At 34.7% G+C, this 25,459-nt stretch overlaps 4 protein-coding genes across 4 annotated transcripts; 1 reads left to right on the top strand and 3 right to left on the bottom strand.

Annotated features, from left to right (window-relative positions):
- Positions 1–1,618: 1,618 nt before the first annotated feature.
- On the top strand, positions 1,619–15,079 carry LOC107002265 (endoribonuclease Dicer homolog 1). The gene is made up of 21 exons (XM_015200215.2): positions 1,619–1,882; positions 1,972–3,003; positions 3,089–3,202; positions 5,921–6,131; positions 6,440–6,834; positions 6,928–7,156; positions 7,566–7,738; positions 7,825–7,947; positions 8,773–8,933; positions 9,024–9,257; positions 9,332–9,482; positions 9,553–9,735; positions 11,159–11,320; positions 11,439–11,534; positions 11,632–12,257; positions 12,525–12,625; positions 12,715–12,914; positions 12,992–13,918; positions 14,032–14,196; positions 14,313–14,680; positions 14,770–15,079. Exons 2-21 carry the CDS (start codon positions 2,056–2,058, stop codon positions 14,945–14,947), a joined length of 5,745 nt encoding a protein of 1,914 aa, XP_015055701.1. The 5' UTR covers positions 1,619–1,882; positions 1,972–2,055; the 3' UTR covers positions 14,948–15,079.
- A 464-nt stretch (positions 15,080–15,543) lies between these two features.
- On the bottom strand, positions 15,544–18,436 carry LOC107001906 (probably inactive receptor-like protein kinase At2g46850). The gene is made up of 3 exons (XM_015199859.2): positions 17,218–18,436; positions 16,982–17,065; positions 15,544–16,715 (listed from the first exon to the last, which is right to left on the bottom strand). The coding sequence occupies exons 1-3, from the start codon at positions 17,987–17,989 to the stop codon at positions 15,643–15,645; spliced, it is 1,929 nt and encodes a 642-aa protein (XP_015055345.1). The 5' UTR covers positions 17,990–18,436; the 3' UTR covers positions 15,544–15,642.
- A 3,110-nt stretch (positions 18,437–21,546) lies between these two features.
- On the bottom strand, positions 21,547–22,743 carry LOC107002030 (probable purine permease 4). Its single transcript, XM_015199959.2, has one exon. The coding sequence runs from the start codon at positions 22,741–22,743 to the stop codon at positions 21,598–21,600; it is 1,146 nt and encodes a 381-aa protein (XP_015055445.2). The 3' UTR covers positions 21,547–21,597.
- A 1,539-nt stretch (positions 22,744–24,282) lies between these two features.
- Positions 24,283–25,356, bottom strand: LOC107032599 (probable purine permease 4). Its single transcript, XM_015234197.1, has one exon. It carries the CDS (start codon positions 25,354–25,356, stop codon positions 24,283–24,285), a length of 1,074 nt encoding a protein of 357 aa, XP_015089683.1.
- Positions 25,357–25,459: the final 103 nt, after the last annotated feature.

A 25,459-nucleotide genomic window follows, 5' to 3' on the forward strand; every position in this document is an offset into this window, starting at 1 on the left:
TATATATATATATATATATATAATAAGGAATTAAGTATGTAATTGGAAAAACGCGATTTGAGGAGGAAATCATGCATGTAACAATTTTGAAGTATCTCGCGATATCATTACTCCTATAAATTTCAAAAACATTCAAAATCCTTTTAAGTTTTTTTAGAGAATCAAAAGTTTTTGCACTTCTCCTTCTCCATAAACCTTCTCCAATAATTTCAAGCTTTTGACTCAACAATGGTGAATATCGCTGTGCTGAAAAGAATTATGTGTTTGAGATTTAATGACATATATTTATACATGTTCAAATGCCCCCTTATCTGAGTAATAACTCAAATACGCAACTAATTAAAGTTATATTTGCTTTATTCATAATAAAAAGGAAAGTTGATCTAATATAATGAAAAATGAATATTTTTTTGAAATTCTAACTAATGAGAATTTTAACTGATATGTTCCTTTTTCTAAAAAATATTATCTCCTCTGATTTTCTCCTTTTTAAATAATTTTAATCCTTGAAAATCAAACAAATAAAAAATACATAACAAACTAAAAAATTGACATTTTAGATAAATATTAAAAGTGCGGCTAGAAAAACCTATTAACTATCAAAATATTGACATTTTGAAAATTTTACAACAAAAATGATTCATATTGTATCCAAGTCTATAAACTCCTTTCTTCCTTCATCTTTCTCGTGTTCTCCGCCATGAAGCTTTTAGTAGTCATCACCATTGATATGCTTTTCTACTTCCTTAGATGATTTGTGATAATTGTATGATATACATATCTACTTTTCGAGTGTTTTAATGATTTTTCATTTTTTTGTTAATGTTTTAGACTTCTTTTTCCTCACACGACATGTATTAAATTTTACCGGACTCATTTTTTTTTTATCCTCAGAAAAAATTATGGGTACTTTGTATCGTATCTATATTAAGCCCTTTACTCATCATACAAGATTTTCCTTCCTCGCTTTACATGTTTTTGATTGCTAAATCTTTCTTATCGTTGCTTAAATAAATTTTTTACTTACTATTAAAGTTTTTTCCTTCCTTTCGTCTTACATGAATTAATTTTGCTTTATCTTTACTCGAGTTGTAAATTGCTATATCTTTAAGTTTTTTACTTGTTAAATTTTTTTTTTCTTTCCACGACCTAAATGTATTAATTTTGTTGATTCTTTACTCGAATTACTAATACTTATATCTTGCTTTAATTAAATTTGTTACCTATATAAAACTCGGATAATAATAATTTATTCATAAGCACTTAATTTATTATCAATTAAAATTAACTTTAAAACAAAAAATATCCTTTTAAATGAAAACATAAAATAAAAGAGATTACGATATTAAAGTCCGAAAAGATCATTTGATCATAAAGAAAAATTTAATTTCTTTTTTGACAAGGGCAATAACTATGGAAGAACATTGATTCTACAAAATAAATTATTTTTTTTATAGAAGAAAAAACATTGAAGAAACTAGGTAAAAAATATACTATATAACTTTAGGTATTTTTTTTCTTCATATGTGTACTTTTACATAATACATTTGGTTGAATTACAAAAGTCTATCTTATCACTAATATATATATAACTAAACTATATGTTCGACTTAAATATGTCATTTCAAAGAAACTACATAAATATTTTGCCTTTTTTGCTTTCATGCATTTTTATTTGTTTTGTTGACAAAAAGAAGACATTTTGGTTGCTAGGTCTACAGGAGCAAAGAGTGTACTTTCCTCCTGACTTTGCAAAAACTCAAGAAATCGCCGCCCCTTTTTCCCCTTTCCAGAGAGTCTACTGAAGCTGAAGAATCTGAACAAAGTTCGAATCTTTGAAACGAATAAATTGAATTGATCTTTTAGCTCCACTATTTTGCAGGTTCTATTCTATCTAGCCCATTTTATTCTAAGTTTGTTCTGTTTTATATGCGCATATTTTTAAAGTTTTGATTTTTTGGTTGATTACAGGATCTGTGTTGGCCTTATTTTTGTGTTATTGTTGTTTTTATTTATTTGGGGTTCTTCAATTGGGTAACATCATAGTATATTGTAATGGATGGTGATGGTAGTGGAGTTTCTGAGAAACCTTCTTATTGGATTGATGCTTATGAGGACATCTCATGTGATGATCTCATCCAAGATTTTGTTGGGTCCAACACTGTACCCGTTGCACCATTGAATCAATTGGGTCCGGATGAGAGTCTTGATCCTTGTTTCTTTGGTGGTATTGATGGGATTCTCGAGAAATTAAAGAATGGTGATGGTTCTGTACATTCTGTGGATGGAAACAACAGTAATGTACACACTGAAGCTTTAGCTGCACCTGGAATTTGCAAGGACAACAGGCCACAAGTTAAAAAGGATGTGGACCACAACAAAGGTGATTTGGGGAAGAAGTCTTTACAAGAAGGAAATGGATTTTCCAGGCATAAGGAACGGGGTTGTAATGATAAAGAAGAGAAAAATGGAAAAAGGGCGCGGCTTGGTGATGATAGCTACCAGAGGAGAGGCTGTGATAGACCTTTGGCTAGAAAGAGACTTCGCGAGAATGATGAGATCAATAGAGTAGGGAGGGATCAAAGAAAAAGAAGAGAATATCATGGTGGTCGTGGTGGAAGAGATAGGAACTGGAGGGAAGGGAGTGGCTTTTGGGAATGGGACAAAGAAAGGAAAGAGATGATCTATCGTGTGGGTTCATGGGAAGCTGATAAAAATCGAGAGGGGAAGTTACCAACTGAGAGAAGCCGTGAAGCTTCTGGAGCTATTGAGAAGAAAGATGACAAATTAAAGGAACAAGCTCCCAAAGAGGAAGCACGCAAGTATCAGTTGGATGTACTTGAGCATGCCAGAAAGAGCAATACAATAGCCTTTCTTGAAACAGGAGCAGGAAAAACGCTTATTGCCATCCTCCTCATGAAGAGTCTATGTAGTGACTTGCAAAAGAAGAACAAGAAAATGCTGGCAGTTTTTCTGGTTCCTAAGGTTCCACTTGTTTATCAGGTACTTCTTTAGCACATCTCCTGTTTCCCCATTTTCACATCTGCGAAAACTGGAATTGAATTTGATTTTTTGTTTTGGAACACAGCAAGCAGAAGTTATTCGTGAGCAAACTGGCTATCAAGTTGGCCATTATTGTGGTGAAATGGGCCAAGATTTTTGGGATGCACGAAGGTGGCAGCGCGAGTTCGAAACTAAACAGGTTGCGTCAAGCTTCTCTCTTCTAATCTTGTGCTTATCATGACTTATCTATGTACAAGTTTGTGTTGGCTGAATTTAATTATATTCTTATTGACGTTGTCATACCTTTTCTACCACTTGTTAGTATTAAGTAATAGCTGCTTGTGAAGTCATATTGGTGGAAGTAAGCTGATTAAATGTTCTTTTTGGGTGGTTGTTTGTGATATTTCTTTAATTCTGTTTTCCTTTTGAACAGTTTCTATAATCTGCTTCTTTGTATTTTTAATGTTAAAAAATTGAAGCTTCCCTCATTTACGATCATTACATTTTGTAAAAACAATAAAGGTTTAATCAGCATGTAATGATTCTTCTTTTTTAATGTCTGTATCGCACATTGGATTATCGTCACAAACATCAAATATAGCCACGAGTCTTTATTTTTAATGAAGTAAAGGTTCCATTGCTGGCTATATAGCAATTGGAAATAGATGCGAGAACCAGATGGGTAGAATATAACAGTGTTACGGTACGTTGTACATCAAATTGCAAATTGCATTATATTGGACCTGTTATGATCATATCAGTTCATGTTCAGATATCTTACAAACCACATACTGATACCTACTAAAGAAAACCACATATTATGCTATTACAGACACTTTTGTGACAGGTGACAATATCTTCATCATCTTTGTGCTGGCAACCATATTTACAATTTAGAAATAATCAGAGACCATCCTTGTTCATCTTAGAAGGAATCTAAAAACTCTTAACAAGGTTTCAGCTTCATCTACATAGTTCTATTTATGCCAAAAATAAAAAGTCAAAATGCAATTCATGTTGATTTTTTGTAATTAACTACTTCCATTCTCAACAGACCTCCCATTTCTTTCTTTCTACCCGGTCCACTTTATCCATCTTTCTTGTCTTACAACTCCTTCTACACTGTTCTTGATTAAAAAGATTTCCTCCTACAATGTTCCAGCATCTCAAAAGATCGTGTGTATTCTTAGGCATGGCCCAGCTATGACCAGGCATACATAAATAGAGCTGCCACAGTTGGTCAGTGATTCCACAATGCAGAAATAGATGACTATTATTTTCTGTATCTGCATGACGTAGGAACCATCTACTGCTCATTTAAATTCCCCTTTTCTGCAGATTTTCTTGAGTCAGACATACCTTATTAGCTACCAAGTACCCAACCAGGAGAAACAAACCATTGAAAGGAGTTTTTTCTTTCTAGATATGTTTCCAGTGCCATCTTGTGCTGTGCTATCCAGTAACAGAAAGAGAGTAATATTTGTGTCTAACATGCTTATGTTCTTCCCAACTTCAACACCATAAGGAGTGTTGGTCCTTCCCTATATCCACCTACTATGCATTGACGAAACTATCCCTTGCTCAGTGCGTCTGCAAAAGTATATAACTGGATGATCTTAGTGATACTGGAGAGACTGCGGTGTTGGAGATGATGGGTGTGTGCAGTATGAAGGAATATGTTTTCCATGGAAAATAAGTGGAGTTCTTACTTATTTTCTTGTGTTCGGTATGTGAGCACAAATATTATCCTAAAAACATTTTATATAATCTAGAGAAGTATTATGAGAGGTGGGTGGGGGTATGGGGGCGGGGGAGAAGATGAGGTGCGTTGGATGGTGGTGGGGAGGAGACACAATCAACGTGAAATGCCACTTGTGAAACTTCTTTTCCCAATTTTCATTAGGGAAGTTATTTTCCTCATTTTCAAGGAACTAGTCTTCCTTTAACATGGAAAAATTGGTAAATCTCCATACTAAACACACCTGATATGTCTTCGAATTTGTGTTTTACGTGATAACGACTTAGCAAGATTTTGTTTCTTGATCTCCACACATACTAAAAATTGGAACGAGGGAATACACATGCATTGCAATGACTTCCTTCTGTTTTCTCCTTTAAAATCTACTTTGATATGTGTTAGTTAAGCCAAGGCTTGTTTGAAAGCAACCTCGCTACCTCCACGAGGTAAGGGTAAGGTCTCGCACATTCAACCTTCCCGGATCCCACCTATGAGATTTCACTGGTTATGTTGTTGGTAATTCACATCCACAGGTTGGTGGAATTCGAACTCATTAATTCACTTGCTGAAGAAATAATGCACCAAAGTCCTTATAAAAAAAGAAACAATGTACCAAAGTAATCTGGATATTCTACTTCAGAGACTCTCTTTTTTTCTTTGGAAAAATGTAAAGTGTAATGTGAACAATGTTGCTGAATCTGATTGGGGTGTCTTCTCTTTCTCCATCAGCACAGGCCATTTTTGTGTTACTGGAAGGCTGATCTGCTATTTGAATTCTCGATCTATATTCTAACCTTCTGAAGGATCACAATTGCTTCAATTTTGTCCAGTTCTTGGTTTCAGCTAGAAATCTAGCTAGAATTTTCTTTTGATAAACAAATATCCACTTTTGACTGATAATATATCAAGATAGTGTTAATTTTATTAAAGAATATGGATGTTGGTGTAATCTCTTTCTTCTATTGAGCCTACCCATCCATGCAAAGAGGTATTTTTTCTTTAGTCTCAAGTTGAACAAATAGCTAGAGTTGTTTGCTGCATGCGTCAGTGTGATCTCATTTTCAGGTTGCGCATTAACCTCTGTATATGAAACATGATGGAGAAACTATCACATCACTGTGTTGTGGGAGTTGGTTGAAATTCCCATTCCTTCTCACTCTAGTACTTCTGTCTTTGCAGGTCCTGGTTATGACTGCTCAGATTCTCTTGAACATATTGAGGCACAGTATAATAAAAATGGAAGCAATTAATCTCCTTATTATGGATGAATGCCACCATGCTGTGAAGAAGCATCCATATTCTTTAGTAATGTCTGAGTTCTATCATACAACACAAAAGGAGAAAAGGCCATCTGTTTTTGGCATGACTGCTTCACCTGTTAACTTGAAGGGTAGCCTTTCTTTTCCCTATTATGGTTTGAACTTGGTTTTATCGTAACTTATAATTTGCAGTTGAAGTTTCCTCTTCACTACTTTGTTACTAAATCTCAAACTCGGCTTAGTCATGCTTTTTCCTTTTCTATTTTTCTGTATGTTTGGGATGCATGAATTATGTCGACAGTGATGGCCTTGAGACAAAGTTTCCTCTTCCTTTTGTATTAAATATAAAATATGGCTCTATTCATGTTGTTTTTCTCTGTATTCTTACTGCCAGTTAGCTACTGCATTTTATAAACTTGTCGTGTATCGATTGATGCAGGTGTTTCCAGCCAAGTTGACTGTGCAATAAAAATTCGTAATTTGGAGACTAAATTAGATTCTGTCGTCTTTACCATAAAAGACCGCAAGGAGCTGGAAAAACACGTGCCAATGCCGTCAGAAGTAGTAGTGGAGTATGATAAAGCTGCTAGTCTGTGGTCTTTTCATGAACAAATAAAAAAAATGGAATCAGAGGTTGAAGAAGCTGCTCTGTTAAGCTCCAGAAGAAGTAAATGGCAATTTATGGGGGCTTGTGATGCTGGAGCTAGAGGAGAGCTGCGCCAAGTCTATGGTGTTTCTGAAAGAACTGAAAGTGATGGGGCTGCTAATCTAATTCAAAAGTTGAGGGCTATCAACTATGCTCTTGGTGAACTTGGACAGTGGTGTGCCTATAAGGTAGCAGATGTTACCACTTTTGTTGTGCCTTATTACCTTGTAAATGTGATGTTCTTGCATGCAGCATCTTCTGAAACTCCTTTTCTGTTGTAGGTAGCACATTCTTTTTTGACAGCTCTACAAAATGATGAAAGGGCAAGTTACCAGCTTGATGTCAAGTTCCAAGAATCCTACCTGGATAAGGTTGTCTCTCTCTTGCAATGTCAGTTATCAGAGGGAGCTGTAGCACAAAGTAACTTGAATGCAGAGATGCATAAAGGTGACAATCCAAATAGTGATAGGCCTGATGAGATGGAGGAGGGCGAGCTTCTTGAAAGTCATGGTAAGCGCCTATTACAGTCAGTTTAATTATGTGTCCATATTACAAAAATTGTTTACAACTCATACATTGAATTTTGTGAATGCGGAGAACATATACTTGAATTTCGTGAAAGTCATGGTAAGCGCCTATTACAGTCAGTTTAATTATGTGTCCATATTACATATATTTGATTCTTAATCAGATATTTATGTACTCCGTGCAATTAGTTGAGGTACACGCAACATGGCCCGGATACCATGGTTATCAAAAGAAGATAACCAGTTTTTTGGAAAGTGAGATAGTGGCAAATATCCTTATGCGCTGAACTTTTATTTCTTGAATTTTGTCTGGAGTCTGCTTCTCATGTTCATATCTTTTACCAAGCATGTAATTGTGTGATCTTTGAAATAATTGGAGATGTCTATTGCAGTTGTATCTGTTGGAGAGCATGTAGATGTGATTCTAGGAGCTGCTGTGGCTGATGGGAAAGTGACACCTAAAGTTCAATCATTAATTAAGATTCTTCTTAAGTATCAGCATACTGAGGATTTTCGTGCTATAATATTTGTTGAACGTGTTGTGACTGCATTGGTTCTTCCAAAGGTGCATTGTTGCTACTTTCATTTTCTTAACAGGATAGTCAATTGTCGTAGCACTATGCACTATAATAAGTTTTGTTAAGCATGCAGGTTTTTGAGGAGCTCCCTTCCCTAAGTTTTATCAATTCATCAAGTTTAATCGGCCATAACAATAGTCAAGAAATGCGAACAGGTCAAATGCAGGACACAATAGCCAAATTTCGAGATGGTCGTGTATGTCTCATTACCAAGCTATGGTCTCAATTTCTTTGTTATTAGTTTTACATCAGTAACCTATCAATGCCATTTAAAGTGCTTGCTCTGTTTTTTTATTGGTTGTAGATTGTTGTAATTATATGATATTTTAGATTAGTAGCCTTGACTTATTTATGCATTTTAAGTTGGAGTCAACTTTTATGTGTTACATAGCTACTTAAAAGCTTTACTGCCTGCCTTGCTACTCTTGAGTTCGTTGCTGAAAATGCTGTTGAATTTTAAATGTAGAGTTTTGTTTTGTTTAATGTTTTTTCTTCTTGTTGTAAGATCCTATTTGGATTGACGTATTTTAGGTGCTTTAAATCAAAATAAGTTTTAAATAGTGTTTGGGTAAGATGAACAATGCTTTAAGCACTTGTTCTTTTAAAACCCAAAATAATACTAATATCCAAAAGCCATAAAGTTATTAGCACATCCAAATAGTCTCTGTTGATTAAATACTTCTAAAACAAGATATAATTTGAATTATCTGCCGCAACTTATTCTGTTGGAATTTCGCAGAGTACTAATACCTATTAAGAAGTAATTTTAGTTGTCTTTTGATGGCCTAATATTATTCAAATTATGCTCTCATTATTGCATCTTACTGTTGAGAATTCCTAATTTCATGTGGTCAGCTCTATGCATAACTGAAACTCTGGAAATTTTTTGCTTTAGAACTTTGGCTGTGTGCCAAAAGCAGCTCGTGTATAGTTGATAATTCTATTTTCTACTAACTTCTTTCATGCTTTTGTCAGATTAATTTGTTCTATTTTCTCCTAATTGTTTTCATGTTTTTGTCAGATTAATTTGTTAGTCGCTACTAGTGTAGCTGAGGAAGGACTTGACATCCGGCAATGCAATGTCGTCATTCGGTTTGATCTGGCCAAAACTATTTTGGCGTATATACAGTCTAGGGGCCGTGCCCGTAAGCCCGGATCAGATTATATTTTGATGGTTGAGAGGTATCTGCATCTTTATGTATTCCAGCATGTATAGTCCTATTCCTTGTGCGCTATATGGATTCTAAACCGTTATAATAAATCATTGTGTAGAGATAATTCATCACATGAAGCATTTCTGAGGAATGCCAGAAACAGTGAAGAAACGTTGCGGAAAGAAGCAATTGAGCGGACTGATATTAGTCATCTCAAAGATGCCTCCAAGTTGATCTCTGCGGAGGCACCAACAGATTCAGTTTATCAGGTGGAGTCCACTGGAGCTGTTGTGAGCTTAAATTCTGCTGTTGGGTTGATCCACTTTTATTGCTCCCAATTACCAAGTGACAGGTGGAATTACATACATACACCAGTCAGAAACTTATTTTAGTGACCGGTTTTACAGGTTTTCTGTCTCATTCCAGGTACTCGATTCTCCGTCCGGAGTTTATAATGGAGAGTCACGAGAAGTCAGGTTACCCTACTGAATATTCATGCAGGCTTCAACTGCCCTGCAATGCACCTTTTGAGACACTTGATGGCCCTGTATGCAGCTCAATGCGCCTCGCCCAGCAGGTCTGTGTTTCTCTTTTGTTCTCAATTACCAATTTTGGTATAGCAAGTATTAAAAGTAGTTTTGAAGCAGGCTGCTTGCTTGGATGCTTGCAAGAAGCTCCACCAGATGGGGGCATTTACGGACATGCTCTTGCCTGACAAGGGAAGTGGGGTGGAGTCGGAGAAAGTTGAACAGGATGAAGAAGGAGATCCAATTCCTGGAACTTCCAGGCACAGGGAATTTTATCCTGAAGGTGTAGCTGATATTCTGAGGGTTAGTGCTTGAATTCTTCTGTGATGTATTATTCTTGCATTTATTAATTTCCTTAGGAAGGTATTCATTATTAGTTATTTTGCTGTATGCTTTTCTTGTTTGACGAATAAAATTATCAAATGAGAGAACTCAATTGGCATAGGGGAAAGGAAACCCCAAAGAGTTGTCTCAGGCTCAAGTATATTTCAGAACTTGAGGCTTTTGGTTGGAAAGCCTAGGTCTTCAGTTTTTCAAAGAAGTGGACTTTTTCGAGTCTGAGCTTGGCAAGTTATCTACTTTCTTTTTTTTCGGAAATCTTTGCGTACAAAGTTTGCGAAAGTTGAAAAGCTTTGTGCAAACTTGTATCATCTTTTCAACCAAATGTCAAACTTGTTTGGTCAATTTTCAGAGAATCTATATGTAATTGGTTGCGTGGATATGAGTTCTTTAGAAGGAAGTCATAGGTAGAATAAGACAACAATCGACATTTATAAGGATGGTTAATTAATCAAGTTTGGATGCCTATATGATTACAAAGGTATGAATAGAATAAAGCACAAGTTTTAACACTCATAAAATGAGAACGTGGGTGAAACTTTTTCAATTGTTGGTAAACTATCGTATAAAAACTTTGTAATAACCGATGGAGTCCCATGTTGGTAGGATAAGGGATCCCTGGTCCTTTGATATGGTTTTGGGCAATCCTCCCCTGTAAAGGATGTATTGCGTCCTACTCTGTCTGTCACAAAAAAAAACAGGAGAGCTATGTTAAACAAATTAGTAGTGAATGATAAAAGCGTAGATTCTATTCTCTTGTTTTAAGAAAGCAAATGCTTTTGTGGGATGTCTTGAGATAGTAAATATTAAATATAGCTGTAGCCTGTAGAAGCTTCATTGGAATATGCAGGTTTATTGAAAGCTTCAGACACCAATCTAACTGATCCTTAAGTTTATTGTCTTCTGTTTTGTAAAATCTGGGCATGGCAATGTATGAGTAGAAGCAGTGATAAGAATGTTCTTTCATTAGACCTGTAGCATCAATTTAGGAGCTTGTAGAAAAAACAATTATTAATAGTCATATCTAATCTTTTTTATTTTTTTTCTATAAGATCTATTCTACATATTGCATCCATGTGTGTGGCGTACTAGTCAAACATTGGGTACCCAACTGAATAGTCAAGGTGGCTCACACACCGACCAGGATACAACTGTTACAGAAAGAAAAATCTTATCTATTCAAGGATCCTGCTAACACGGGATGCTTTGTGCACCGCGTTATCCTACTGTTTTTTTTGTTTTGATAACCAAAATTGTAATCTATATATGTTATGACAGAGGAATAGTTTTTATACATTTTTCTTACTTGGGGAACAAACTTTCGTTTAATCATTGTCTTTCAATATTCTCAACACACTTATGCACAACTCATTTTTTTTCCCTGAAGGGTGATTGGATTTTGTCGGGAAAGGATCCTCTTGTCAGCTCAAAGTTCATTCATCTTTATATGTATGCTATCAAATGTGTAAATATTGGCCCCTCGAAGGACCCATTCTTAACTGATGTGTCAGAGTTTGCAATACTGTTTGGCAACGAGCTGGATGCAGAGGTTTTTTCTTTTTTGCCTTTCATATCTTAAACACGAACATATGTTTACCAAATATGAATTCTGTTACTGTTGCCTCATTTAATAATCATTTCGACCTAATATCATTTATCGGGTACAGGTATTATCGATGTCAATGGATTTATTTATTGCTCGAACTGTAGTAACAAAGGCGACTCTTGTCTTCAGAGGGCCAATAGATGTTACAGAGTTTCAGGTTGGGTTTGCTTTTATTATCTTAAGTTATAATGAACTATTGTTAAGCTTAGCATTTAAGTACCTTGAACAAAATTCTAATTTCTGCTGATTGGCAGTTGGCGTCCCTCAAGAGCTTTCATGTAAGAATGATGAGCATTGTTTTGGATGTTGATGTTGAGCCGTCCACCACTCCATGGGACCCTGCAAAGGCATATCTATTTGCCCCTGTTACTGGTGATGAATCTGGAGATCCTATAATAGATATCAACTGGGATCATATTAAAAAAATTACCGAAACTGGTGTATGGAGCAATCCTCTTCAGAGAGCTCGCCCAGATGTATATCTTGGTACAAATGAGCGTTCTCTTGGTGGAGACCGAAGAGAATATGGCTTTGCGAAATTGCGACATGGCATGGCCATCGGACTGAAGTCTCATCCTACATATGGTGTTAGAGGTGCTATAGCACACTATGATCTGGTCCAAGCATCTGGTTTGGTCCCTAACCGAAGTAGCCTTGATGATGTTGAAGTTGATTTGAATAAAGACAAGATAATGATGGCTGATTGTTCTCTTAGAGCCGAAGATATTGTAGGAAGAATTGTCACTGCAGCTCACTCTGGAAAGAGGTTTTATGTTGATTGCATTCGTAGTGATATGACTGCAGAGAACTCATTTCCAAGGAAAGAAGGTTACCTAGGTCCTCTTGAGTACAGCAGTTATGCTGCATATTATAAGCAAAAGTATGTTTCCAACTATTATCTTAGTGTTTCCTCATTTTCAGTATGTTTCCACTAATATCTTAATGTCTCCTCTTTTTCCATGTCCTTGAAGTTTGAACCACATTTCTTGATTTCTGCAGCTAACAAATGCTTAATTGTTTGCAAGGATTGGGTGGTTCAGTGCACCTTGGTTGTACTTGAATAACAAAAGGCTTCTCATGTAGAAGGTTAAATTGTTTTCAAGTACAACCTTGGTGCAATTGGCTGTCCAGTCCAATTTGTATGCAGGTATGGAGTTGATTTGGTCTATAAAAAGCAGCCTCTAATAAGAGGGCGTGGTGTTTCATATTGCAAAAACCTTCTGTCACCACGATTTGAACATTCAGAAGGTCTGCTTATACTTGGCATTCCCTTTTTTAAAGGACTGAGCTCGTCTCTTCTCATGCCTTAAAAGTCTTAAATTTGGAACTTTTTGTAGAACATGAGGGTGAACTCGAAGAGGCAACTGACAAAACGTATTATGTTTTCCTCCCTCCTGAGCTCTGTGTTTTGCATCCACTTCCTGGATCCCTTGTTCGGGGTGCTCAAAGATTGCCCTCGATCATGAGGAGGATTGAGAGCATGCTGCTTGCTGTTCAGCTTAAGGAAATGATTGGTTACCCTGTACCAGCACTGAAGGTAAAATAAACCTCATGATTTTCTGGAGTTTGTCTTGCAATTTCACTTGGTTGCCTAAGCCATTTTTTTTCTTACAGATCTTGGAAGCATTGACCGCCGCTTCTTGTCAGGAGACTTTCTGCTATGAAAGAGCAGAACTTCTTGGAGATGCATATCTGAAATGGGTTGTTAGTCGGTATCTTTTTCTTAAGTATCCCCAGAAACATGAAGGCCAACTCACCAGGATGAGACAGCAAATGGTAAGCAACATGGTACTGTATCAAAATGCCTTGAGTAAGGGAATCCAGTCGTATATCCAAGCAGATCGATTTTCTCCATCAAGATGGGCCGCTCCTGGGGTGTTGCCTGTCTATGACGAGGACCTCAATGAGGATGAAACATCGATATTTGATCATGAAACAGCAGAAAATGGTACTGTAGCAGCAAAGGCTCTAGCTGGTGATGAGTTTGAAGATGAGGAAACTGAAGAAGGTGAGCTTGATAATGATTCAGGGTCATATCGTGTACTCTCTAGCAAGACTATGGCTGATGTTGTGGAAGCACTGATTGGAGTATATTACGTTGAGGGTGGAAAGTATGCTGCAAACCACTTCATGAAATGGATTGGAGTTGAGGTTGATTTCGATTTCAATTTCAAAGAGACAGAATACTCTATTAGGTCTTGTAGCATTCCTGAGAATGTACTCAAGAGTGTTGACTTTGATGCATTACAAGGTGCTTTGAACATCAGCTTCAATGATAAAGGCCTACTGCTAGAAGCAATTACCCATGCTTCGCGCCCATCTTCTGGGGTCTCCTGTTATCAAAGACTGGAGTTTGTGGGTGATGCAGTATTAGATCATCTCATCACGAGGCACTTGTTCTTTACATACACAGATCTTCCCCCAGGCCGATTGACTGACTTGCGAGCTGCGGCTGTCAACAATGAAAATTTTGCACGTGTTGCTGTTAAGCACAGTCTTCATTTACACCTTCGTCATGGATCCAGTGCTCTAGAAAAACAGGTTCTTTAATTATGCTTCCACTTTGCATACTCATTTTTCTAGTCAGTATTGGGCTTTCTATGGTTGCTAAGTATAATTTTACCAATGACTTTTCTTTATTACATCTTTTCCAGATTCGTGACTTTGTGAATGAGGTTAAAAATGAACTATCAAAACCAGGTTTCAACTCCTTTGGTTTGGGAGATTGCAAAGCTCCTAAAGTTCTTGGTGATATTGTTGAATCAATTGCTGGGGCTATTTTTCTAGACAGTGGGTGTAATACGAAATCTGTATGGGAGGTTAGTTTCAAGGGCCTTGTAATATAATTTACGTCGGTGCTGTATCTAGCGATTGAGTTATTGACAAATGAATTTGAGTTGGAATGTCGACTTACTTGATTTGTGAATTTTCCCAGGTTTTTCAACCGCTGTTGCATCCAATGGTTACACCAGAAACACTGCCGATGCATCCAGTTCGAGAATTGCAAGAGCGTTGTCAACAACAAGCTCAAGGCTTAGAGTACAAAGCAACTCGAAGTGGGAATATGGCTACAGTTGAAGTATATGTGGATGGTGTTCAGGTTGGAATGGCGCAGAATCCTCAGAAGAAAATGGCACAGAAGTTGGCTGCCAGGAATGCCCTTGTTGTGTTGAAAGAGAGGGAGGAAGCTGAAGCTAAGAAGGCTGATGATGCAAAGAAAAAGAAGAATGGCAACCCGAGTTTTACTAGGCAGACACTAAATGATATATGCTTGCGCAAAAATTGGCCTATGCCACTGTATCGGTAAGGAAGATTTTTTAGCACTCTCATCTTACATGCTATGCAATTGTTATCATATTGCTGGTGAATTAATAATTTGGTCATTTTCTCAGATGTGTGCACGAGGGTGGTCCAGCACATGCAAAGAGGTTTACATATGGAGTACGCGTAAATATTTCAGACAAAGGATTTACAGATGAATGTATTGGGGAACCTATGCCGAGTGTAAAGAAAGCCAAGGATTCCGCAGCAGCTCTTTTATTGGAACTCTTAAATAGACGGTACTCGTAAAATCTTTTGCAACTCCAGTCTTGTGGCGTGACGTCCCTACATTTTTGGTTTTCAGTTTCTATCAGACGCTGCTGAACTATGCTACTTCTCTCTTTAGCTATATATATATGGTATTCAGTTCTTTATACTGCAGACAGTTCTCATCTCCAATTATAGTGAATAGGTAAAGGTATATGTATTCCAATTACAGTTTGTCTCTATATATATATTGGAGCTTCCAAGTTGTATAAGAAAAGACGCCTTTTTGATTGCACATTTCTATTGAATTCTATGAGTTTTGATGTATCGAGTATCTGCGAAGTTTCTCCCCTCATTTCTACATTGTTCATTTTTAAAAGTGATTTGCTCCATTAGTATGTATATTGGTTAGGCAAGCATATTAGTATAGAAGGTTACCATATGAAAGAAAGTTACTTTTTTTTTTTATATAAAGGATAAGGACTAATCAAGAAACTCATCTTTTTCAGGGTATTTATTAAGGGTAAGAATATCTCTCCCACTTTATAGGATTAGTAATTTTCTTGAAGGGTGTGGTGTGCCCAAGCTAAAGCTAAAGCTAAAACATGAGGTAATTTGTTATTAAAATACAAAGTGCATGCAATAGTATGAGGATATTGTTCAAGTTTATTGAAACAAAAAATAAAAGCAGCAGGTCACTACTGTACAGCTTGTATTTTGATGTGAACCTATATAGCTTAAGAGAACCCTCTGGCTGCAGGGACATGTATTGAATCAGGAGACATAGATATCATCTGAAGAAGGCTTGAATTTGAAAAAGTTTCTTCAAGATTATTAGTTGATGGACATCTCCTACTTCTACCATCAATTCCATCTTTTGTTATGTGAACAAGTTCTCTTGAAACATCTCCCATGTGAAATTTCCCATTTTGGCAACCAAATATTATGCATCTTGTTGCAAGGTCTGCAACTATCTCTATCTGTTCCCTCCTCAAAATAGGCTGCTCGTGATAGTAAAGACGTGGATCAACTATCTCTTCTACTTTCCCACTTGTTATCTTCTGTAAAGCTGTCTTTGATGGAACATGATCTGAGCTGCTACCAGTAATAACCTCCAAAAGAACCAAACCCAAGTTGTAAACATCGCTATGCTTTTTGTCGTTTGTGGGGAGCTCCAGCCCAAAAAGTTTAACGGTCATGTCCTCATCTAGGAAGATGCAACTGGCGTTGAGTTCATGATGTACGATGGGGGGACATATCTCAGACTGCAGGAATGCAAGAACATTTGCTGTTTCAGCAACAATGTTTGTTCTGTGGTGCCAATCAAGGCCTCGTTTAGTCTCATCTTTAGTTTGAAAAAGATGTTCTCCAAGCGTTCCATTAACAGGATACTCATACACCACTAGCGGCGTGTATCCAGAATCTACAGACCATCCAAGAATGTGTGGAATATTCTTGTGTGAAACAGCATGTAATGCCTCCACTCGTGACAAGACCTCAACGAGTTCTCGTTCACTATCACATTGGAGTCTGTGCACAGCAATTCTTGATCCATCCATTAGAGCTCCAGAATATAATGTAGCTTTCCCACCACCATGATCAATAAGTATTTGCGCATCTTGAAAACCTTTTGTGGCCTGTTCTAGCTCATGGTAAGTAAACATTCGAATTGTACAAGGTTTCTGGAACGAGACGTTACCCTGACTCCGTCTCATACTAGGATGATCAAATATGTCCGTCTTCATAGGCCGTCTTAAAACACAGAAAAGTGCTGTCAAGGAGGTAATGGTGAGTGCTGAAGTGACAACTCCTGTGGGATATATGTACACACAATTTCTATGAGTTAACAATTACGGCATAATACATGAGTAGACACTCAAAACTTAGCCTCAACTGACAAGTAAACACTCCAACTTTGAGTATGCACATCTAAACGCCTCTCCACTGTATCGGTTGCACACCGAGTTGGAGTGTTTAGTTGTCAGTTGGGATCAAGTTGAGGTGTCTAGATGTGCACTGGAGTTAAAAACGTGCCGTATTCAATTGAAATTACAGTCACCAGTACAAAGTACAGACCAGCTAGAATTTTTGTTTTCCTTCTGCTATGACTAGTTGAGTAACATGCTTTGCCATATGCTTCCTTTCCTTCTTTGATGCAAGCTGTCAAATAACTCACATTCTGTTACTAGTTAATCATGGAAAATAAACTCTATGTTTCTTCAACTTTTTTACACCATAGAGTTAAAGATGACCTACAATAACGCGTAACTGTTTATAGTAACGTATAAAACACTAGGTAAGCGTGAACTCACATTTGAGGCAGCCTACTCCAACAGCAAAACCATCACCTACATATCCATCTTGGCATTCACATCTAATCCCGGAAGCAACAGTTGTGGCATTGATGATATCTGCATTGGCAGCACAAGTAGCTGTGGTTGAATTCCCTGGAACAGCCCACTCCAACTTAACACCGCGTTTTCCTATTTGATTGCCAGATATGTCAACCCAAGATGAGAATCCCCTGCATCCAAACTGTGAAAAAACAGAGAAACCATCTCTCTGATCTGCACTCCAAGCACTCCTATCAGATAACGGATAGCAACACGGAGGATAGCTGTTTCTACCCGGGGATCCATCACAATGAGGCATTATGCTTTTCTCGCAATCTGGTTTACACAAGGATGAATCCTCACAGTCATACAATCCTAAGATATTATCTCGAGATATACCAAAGTAGTCATTTCCATTGAATCCAAACGACTTTAAGTCGTTGTACTGACGACAATAAGTTGTGTTTGGGAAGTCCACAAGCACTCCATCAGAGAAGAAGTGGAGAATTCGATAGCTTTGAGAACCAATGTTGAGGAAAGGTGAGGTTGAGTTGATGCACGAAAGACGAAAATCATCTGAGAGTGATGAATTACACATAGATTGATTCATGTAGAATGGAAATGGTATGTGAAAATTCCCACATTTCTCACCACAAAAAGCTTCATGTGAGAAGGAATGAGCAGTGATAAAGAGAATAGTGAAGTAGAATTGAACTAGAATAAATGGGAATTTAGAATGCACGGACAACATCTCCCCGATGCAAGTGATACTAAGGGTCTGAAAAAGTTCACGATATAGTTCTATGAAAGTAGAACTCACAAGATTTGTAACAAGCTCGCGTACAAAATCACTACTCAAGTGTCGAACCTAGTCAAGAAGAAATAGAAAAGACGATTCTAAAACACACAACCATGCCAAGTTCCAACAATAATTAATTCATCAAAAAGCAATTAAAATGACATAGTCTGATTGGACGTGGACGGAATAAATAGGAAAAGCTAAAAGATAATTGGGGAAGAAATCAGTATCTTCCCTATAAACTTGCCTATAGATTGATTAGACTACTTCTCTTACTATTGGATGTTGTACTAATTAAAAGAATATGTAATTGCATGAATATGGTAATGGCAAAAGATATTCACTATCTTTCTCGTATAACCATCAAGTTTGTGTGGAAATCTTGAATTTTAACTTGAAATTGAGGAGTCTATCTTAGAAGAAAGGGCCTTGAAGACAATTGGTCTGAGTAATAGGGTACATTTTATTTGCCAACTGGACACGTGCCTAGTTGGGAGACTCACCAGCTCCAAAAACCACGTCTCGTTTGAAGAATGAAGAAAAATATTACTATACTCAAAATGCGTGTCCATTCATCAAAAAATAATATTAACTTTCTGCGATAATGAACAACTATTGTTGGACCGAGGAAATATTATTATCAAAACTAAATATGAAATATCACATAGTGCATAATATACATAGATAACATATGTCATATACACACGCATACAAGAATAATGTATCAATATATATTTACTAAAAAATTTAACATATATATAGTTATATGTTTATAATTATTTAAAAGTACCGCATACAAGAAGAACATACTCGTTCAGTTGTTCTTATTAGTTCAATGTATTAAGGGAAAAAGGATAAACATATTTTTAAACTATCGTAAATGGTATGTAAATATTTTTCGTTATATTTTGGGACATTAGTGTCTATGCCGTTCAGAATTTGGAGCATATACACCCTTCACTTTAACGGAAGACTAAATAGAGACGTGTGACACAATCTTATTCGTCGATCAAATATTTAATAAATATCAGGCCAGTGAATAAGATTATGACACAAGTATGTCCGTTAGTATAAAGGGTATATATGTCCTGATTTTGGACAACAAGTGCACTAATGTCCTAAAAATATGACGAAGGATATTTGCATATTAATGATAAATATTACTTATGAATTGGCAAATTAATAGAGATGTAGTTTTTAAAAATTTATCATTATTGTTAAATCACAAAAAATTTCAAACTTATTGGAACACTAGTAGTCGAGTTTATGTGTGTGTATATATATATATATATATATATGTGTGTGTGTGTTCTAAAAAAAAAATTAAAAATGTAGTATAAGTATCAAAATTTTTAATAAAAATTTTTAAACAAAAGAAAAATTGTTTAATTTCTCGAACAACAATAGTCATATAAAATTACAGTTGACTAGTGTATCTGATATTATATGCAACATGCAATAATTACGTAATTCCATATTTGAAAGTTTTATACTGGGGACAATAATTCCCTATTAATTTAGTAATATGTACTCTCACATGATGTAGGGTAAATATGGAGGAAATGAAATCTCTTAAAGATTTACAAATTAGAAATAAATAATATTTTTTTTCAAAATAAAAATCTCTTATGTGGATAAAAAATTAAAATCTCTTATAAGAAAAATCATAAAACTAAAAAAATAATAATTATAAATGACCTTTACAACCAATTCTCCTATAAATATGTTATTTTCTCGCTTTCAAATTATATGTAGACCTTTAAATTTTTTTTTTACTCATCTCTTAAATATTAGTAATTCGGAAGCCGACTTTTACCTAGTTTACCTTCATTCATGTTGTCTATATAAAGATATAATCTATCTTCATTTGGCATTTAAGCTACAAATTAGGATTAAAATTATAAGAATTATAATAATAATTTTATCTTAAACCTTGCAAATAATAAATAACTTAAAATAACTATATCGAGATTCGTCTTATTTGAGTATTACGGTATGTTAGGTGGCTGTCTTTACAAGTAAACAAAAGGTAAATAAATCGTAGCACATATTACAAATGAATTAAGTTATACTACTATATAATGAGCTTTTTACGCATAACCCTTCGTGTGATTATTTATGTGTGAAGGTTACCACGAAAATTTAGCTCGATATATAAAATATTTTGTGTCTACATAAAATTTGAAAAAAAAACTACTTCATAAACATATAATATAGAAAATTTATCGTAATATAAATATTAGTAATTGCAATATTCTTCTAGACTCAAAGTGTGACCATGCACCAATTTTTGTAAAAATATCCTTATTGCAATATGACTTTTCGACTCATATGTATTTTATTTGTTTTCATATCATCATTTTGATCCAATCATGCCCAATTCGACCTTCACTTTGCCATCATTAGATATAAAAAGAATTTAAAAATAAAGAGATGGTTTATATCATAATATTAATTATAATAATAATTATTATTGCTATTATTAATATTGGTAGAGGAAAAGTTGATTTATAGATTAATGTATGTTAAACATATATATATATATATATATGTATATATTTGTTTGTAACATATATATATTATAATATTACTGTGCACTTGATGAGCTTTTTCAAATAAATTCACCTGGACATATATTAAATTATCTATTAAGTTAATTTCTAGTTTAGTAACTTGATATTGATGATGATTTTTGGTACACTATGTTTGTGGTTTAAGTCTTCTTTTACTTTTTTCTTTTAAATTTCTAACTGATTGGTTTATTCGTACCAAGTATCTTCATATGTATATTATTTAATCTATCTATATTTGTCTAATTACATATAAATTTTCTTTTATTAAATAGAGTCATTTCAAACAATTGATATGAATATTTATTACGGTAAAATACTCATATTATTATTATTAATTTTAAGGAATATGCAAAGTTAAAAATGAATAAGTAAAAGTAACCGCAGGAATATAAAATAAACTCATACCAAACACATTCTTAATGGTGTATTTAATTACTACAAGAGATTAGATAATACAATAAAGGTAAAGTCAAGTTTAAACTTAACTATACAATAAAGGTGAGGTCAAGTTTAAACTTAATTATACAATAAAGGTGAGGTCAAGTTTCAACTTAATGAGCTTCATTATTTTCTACAGTTTTTTTTGGTCATTTCTGTTAATAATAATAAAATCAATGAAGAAAAAAAAGAATTCTTAAATTTAAAGTAGATCCTCTTTTATTCTACTTATTATGGGTGCTTAGCCATTAATAAATATGATCTAAGAACATGTTAGTAAAATTCAGTGAAATTACTAGAAATGAAAAGTGATATATGAATTTCAATCATTTCATTTTTTAAATAAAATAAATAGATAGATATAGAATAAAAATCTTTTCTTCCCATTCACCCTTTTGCTTGTTATACAAGGGATTGATTATCTATCTTCTAATGAAGATTTGGGTACATAACAATCTTAAAACATTGACTCATAATAAATAACTAAAAATAAACGTTCAGGACGTCCGTCACTTTTGAATAGTAAAAGTCTAAGTCTGTGACACTTGTTCATGCTACTGAATGTTGATCATCATTGTCTGTAGACGAATCCTCTTTCTTCTTCTTCTTTTCCTTTTCTTTCTTATATAATCCATACAAATAGGAACCAAATCCCCACACACATAATATAGTTGAAATTATTTTAATTAAACCAAAATTATCCCCATAAACTATAACCCCAGCCAATACATTCACAGCCATTAACGCTGTCATGCAAACTCCCCCTGTCAATGAACTTGTTATGAACACCATCCCAGCAGTACCCATAAAACAAAACTGCCACGTCACCACGTTTAACATCACCGTTATCCAGTATGCTTTTTCACCCAAATCAAACACATGTTTACTCTCGTTTATCATCTCTGTAAAACCACCATCAATAATCATTCCCAACATTGCGAAAACGGTAGATGTTAATTCCATCACCATCTGCATTTCCATAACCATGGAATAGCAATAAACATGTTTATAGATTTTTTCCATTAATGGGAGATAAAGAGAGAATAACAATCCAGCACCAATCGTTGAGAAAAATCCTATGAAGTATTTTTTCCTAGTAATACCCTTTGGTTTGTCATGGTTGGAGTTCACCGCCAATAGAACTGAACTAAGGGTTAGTAAAACAACACAAGTGAGGTTTGAATATGTGACTTTTTGTTTCACAATAATGACAGAAGTGAAAAGAGTGAATACTAACTGTGACGATAAAAGAAGAGAATTAGTTGAGACGGAGAGGTAAGAATTACCCCAAGAATATAAAAGGTTGTTGAGACCTAAGAAGAAACCAATTACAATAGAAAGTAACAACATTTTTGGTGTGAAGTTTGTAAAGGGTTTTCTATTAGTTGATTTGAACACATAAAAAGGTAAACAGATTGGGAGAAGGAGTATAGGGAATCCAGCAGATTGGACGCAAGTTGAAACCCATCGACTATCACCTTTGTGATTAAAATAGTATTTTGACAATAAAGATGATGATATGGAACCACTAAAGAGTAACAAATAGTTAATTACTAAAAGAGATAGGTTACGTTTATTAGTACCGCCGTTTGAAGTAGTACTAGCACTACTACTACCTGTTTCTTCGACTTGATGATCATTTTGGATCATCAAATCATTTGTTATCTCACTTTGATATTCACCTACAAACTCCATAGAATTTTATTACTATTATTATTATATATTAAAAGATGGAACTTTGCTGGATGAATGAATATAATGGGGGGTTTTGGTGAGTGTTTATATAGTGGTTTCTCTGTAAAAAAGGTGATGAAAGTCAAACCAAAAATAAATAAAACATTATATAGTAATGGCTGTGTATGACTAAAGAGAAAACCTATTGAATGCTTTTTTTACCATCATAAATGACCGTGGGTTGGGGGTTGATCGAATAATCAGTTTAAATATTTTAAAATATAATAATTATTTTGAATTTTTTATTTGGGCTTTGCGAAAAACTTACTAGAAAACTCAAATATTATCACATTTGTGATCAATGTATATCATCAAATTCACGTATATATAATTTCCGGATATTACATCATATATTTGGCAAACCTTCACCTGAGCTATATATATACTTATATTAACATAGGACTAATTAAATAAGTAACAATGTACATAAATTAACTAGGGTTAAATGATAAGGAATTTAAATAACATATATCTTATCGATTTAATGTAAATGCATAAACTTTTTCTTTTACTTAATTTCTCAATTGGTAAAGTCACTTTCTTTTTCACTTTACAATAGGCATATGTTTTAAGTATATGCAATATATACTATGAAATTAAAGGACCTAAATCGTATTGAAGAGTTGACTATTATATTCCACATAGACATGTTCTTCTTTAATGTAAAGGTTGATTAATCTTTGTATTTTTCTATTTTAACATTGTGATCGGATCCTTTACGAACCATAAGCATAGTGAAAGTTTTAGTACATCGGATTGTCCCTTGACCTATGTGGATTCTAACCAAACTGATCTTGACCTATTTGGGTTCTAACTAAACTGATCATGTTCATCACAAAACTCATCCCATATTTGAGTGTAGTATATATATATATATATACCCTATTTCCTATCCGAGACTTGAATCTCGAATCAGGATTAGACCTAAGATCCAACCTAGGATCAAACTCCTGACCTTGAACCTAAATCGTGACCTGACTCTCAATCCAAGATTCGACTCCTCAATCACTTATATTTTTCAAAAATATTTTTATTCATATCAAACATACCCTAAAAAGAGAAAAAGATGATTTGAGAGTACTCATTCTTTTACATAAGAAAAAAAGTAGTAGATATCCATATTATTTGTTGGTGTACCCGGGTTTTATTCCCTATCGAATATGGACTAATAGAATGTTTTATCAATTTTTATTAGATTCCTTTTTTATCCGACTCGATCCACCTAGCTATTTTTCACCACAATCATCTAGTACCTTAAATACAAATTACTACTATTTGTATATACCGATTGATGTAAGCCAAAAATTAGTAAACAAAACTCTAAATCTAGGAACAAGAATAAAATATAGAAAATATATAGATAGATTGACAAGTCCTTGATTCAAACTGAAAATTTTCTTCCAAAGTCATAAACAACAAAAGAAACTAGAGAACATATATTGTCTCAATAACAAAAATTGTAGAGTAATAATTAACTTGTCAAATGAGCATTATATATCCTCAAGCTACAAATTGTTGTTCTTCAATCCCTATAGAACCCTCTTTCTTCTCCTTCTTCTTTTTCATATTATACATTCCATACAAATACGAAGAAAATCCCCAAATACACAACAAAGTCGAAACTACTTTAATTCCACCAAAATTATCCTTAAACACTATAACCCCTCCCAAAACATTAACGGCCATTAACGCCGTCATGCAAACTCCTCCTGTCAATGAACTTGTCAAGAACACCATCCCAGCTGTACCCATAAAACAAAACTGCCACGTCACCACGTTAACCATCACCGTTAACCAATATGCTTTTTCACCTAAATCAAACACATTTTTCCCTTCCTTTTTCATCTCATGAAATCCACCGTCTATAATCATTCCTAACGTGGCCAAAATCGTAGCTGTTAATTCCATCACCATTTGCATTTCCACAACCATAGAATAGCAATAAACATGTCTATATATTTTTTCCATTAATGGGAGATAAATAGCGAACAATAATCCAGCACCAATCGTAGAGAAAAATCCTATAAAATAGTTTCTTCTCGTCAAACCATTTGGTTTGTCATGACTCGAACCCAAGGCCAATAGTACTGAACTAAGCGTTAGTAAAATAACACAATTGAGATTCGCGAATGTAATCTTTTGTTTAACAATAATGACTGAAGTGATAAGAGTGAAGACTAGTTGTGACGATAAAACAAGAGAATTAGTAGAAACGGGGAGGTAAGAATTACCCCAAGAAAATAAAAGGTTGTTGAGACCTAAAAAGAAACCAATTACAATAGATAGTAACAACATTTTAGGAGTGAATTTTGTAAATGGTTTTCTATGAGTTGATTTAAAAACATAAAAGGGTAAATAAATAGGGAGAAGGAGAAGAGGGAATCCAGCAGATTGGACCCAAGTTGAAACCCATCGACTATCACCTTTGTGATTAAAATAGAATTTTGAGACTAGGGATGATGAAATTGAGCCAATAAAAAGTAACATATAGTTAATTACTAGAAGAAACACGTTATAACTAGTGTTTGTTTCTTTTGAAACTCCTGTCTCAACTTCATGACCTAAAAATTCCATTGAAAGAAATAAAGAAAGAACAATGAAAATTTGGACTCGATCGTTAGGGTGGATGAATGGGGGCTTTTGGTGAGTATATATAGTGACTCAGCTATGATATAAT

The sequence above is a fragment of the Solanum pennellii genome, chromosome 10 (assembly GCF_001406875.1).
Source record: "Solanum pennellii chromosome 10, SPENNV200".
Classification (NCBI taxonomy): domain Eukaryota; kingdom Viridiplantae; phylum Streptophyta; class Magnoliopsida; order Solanales; family Solanaceae; genus Solanum; species Solanum pennellii.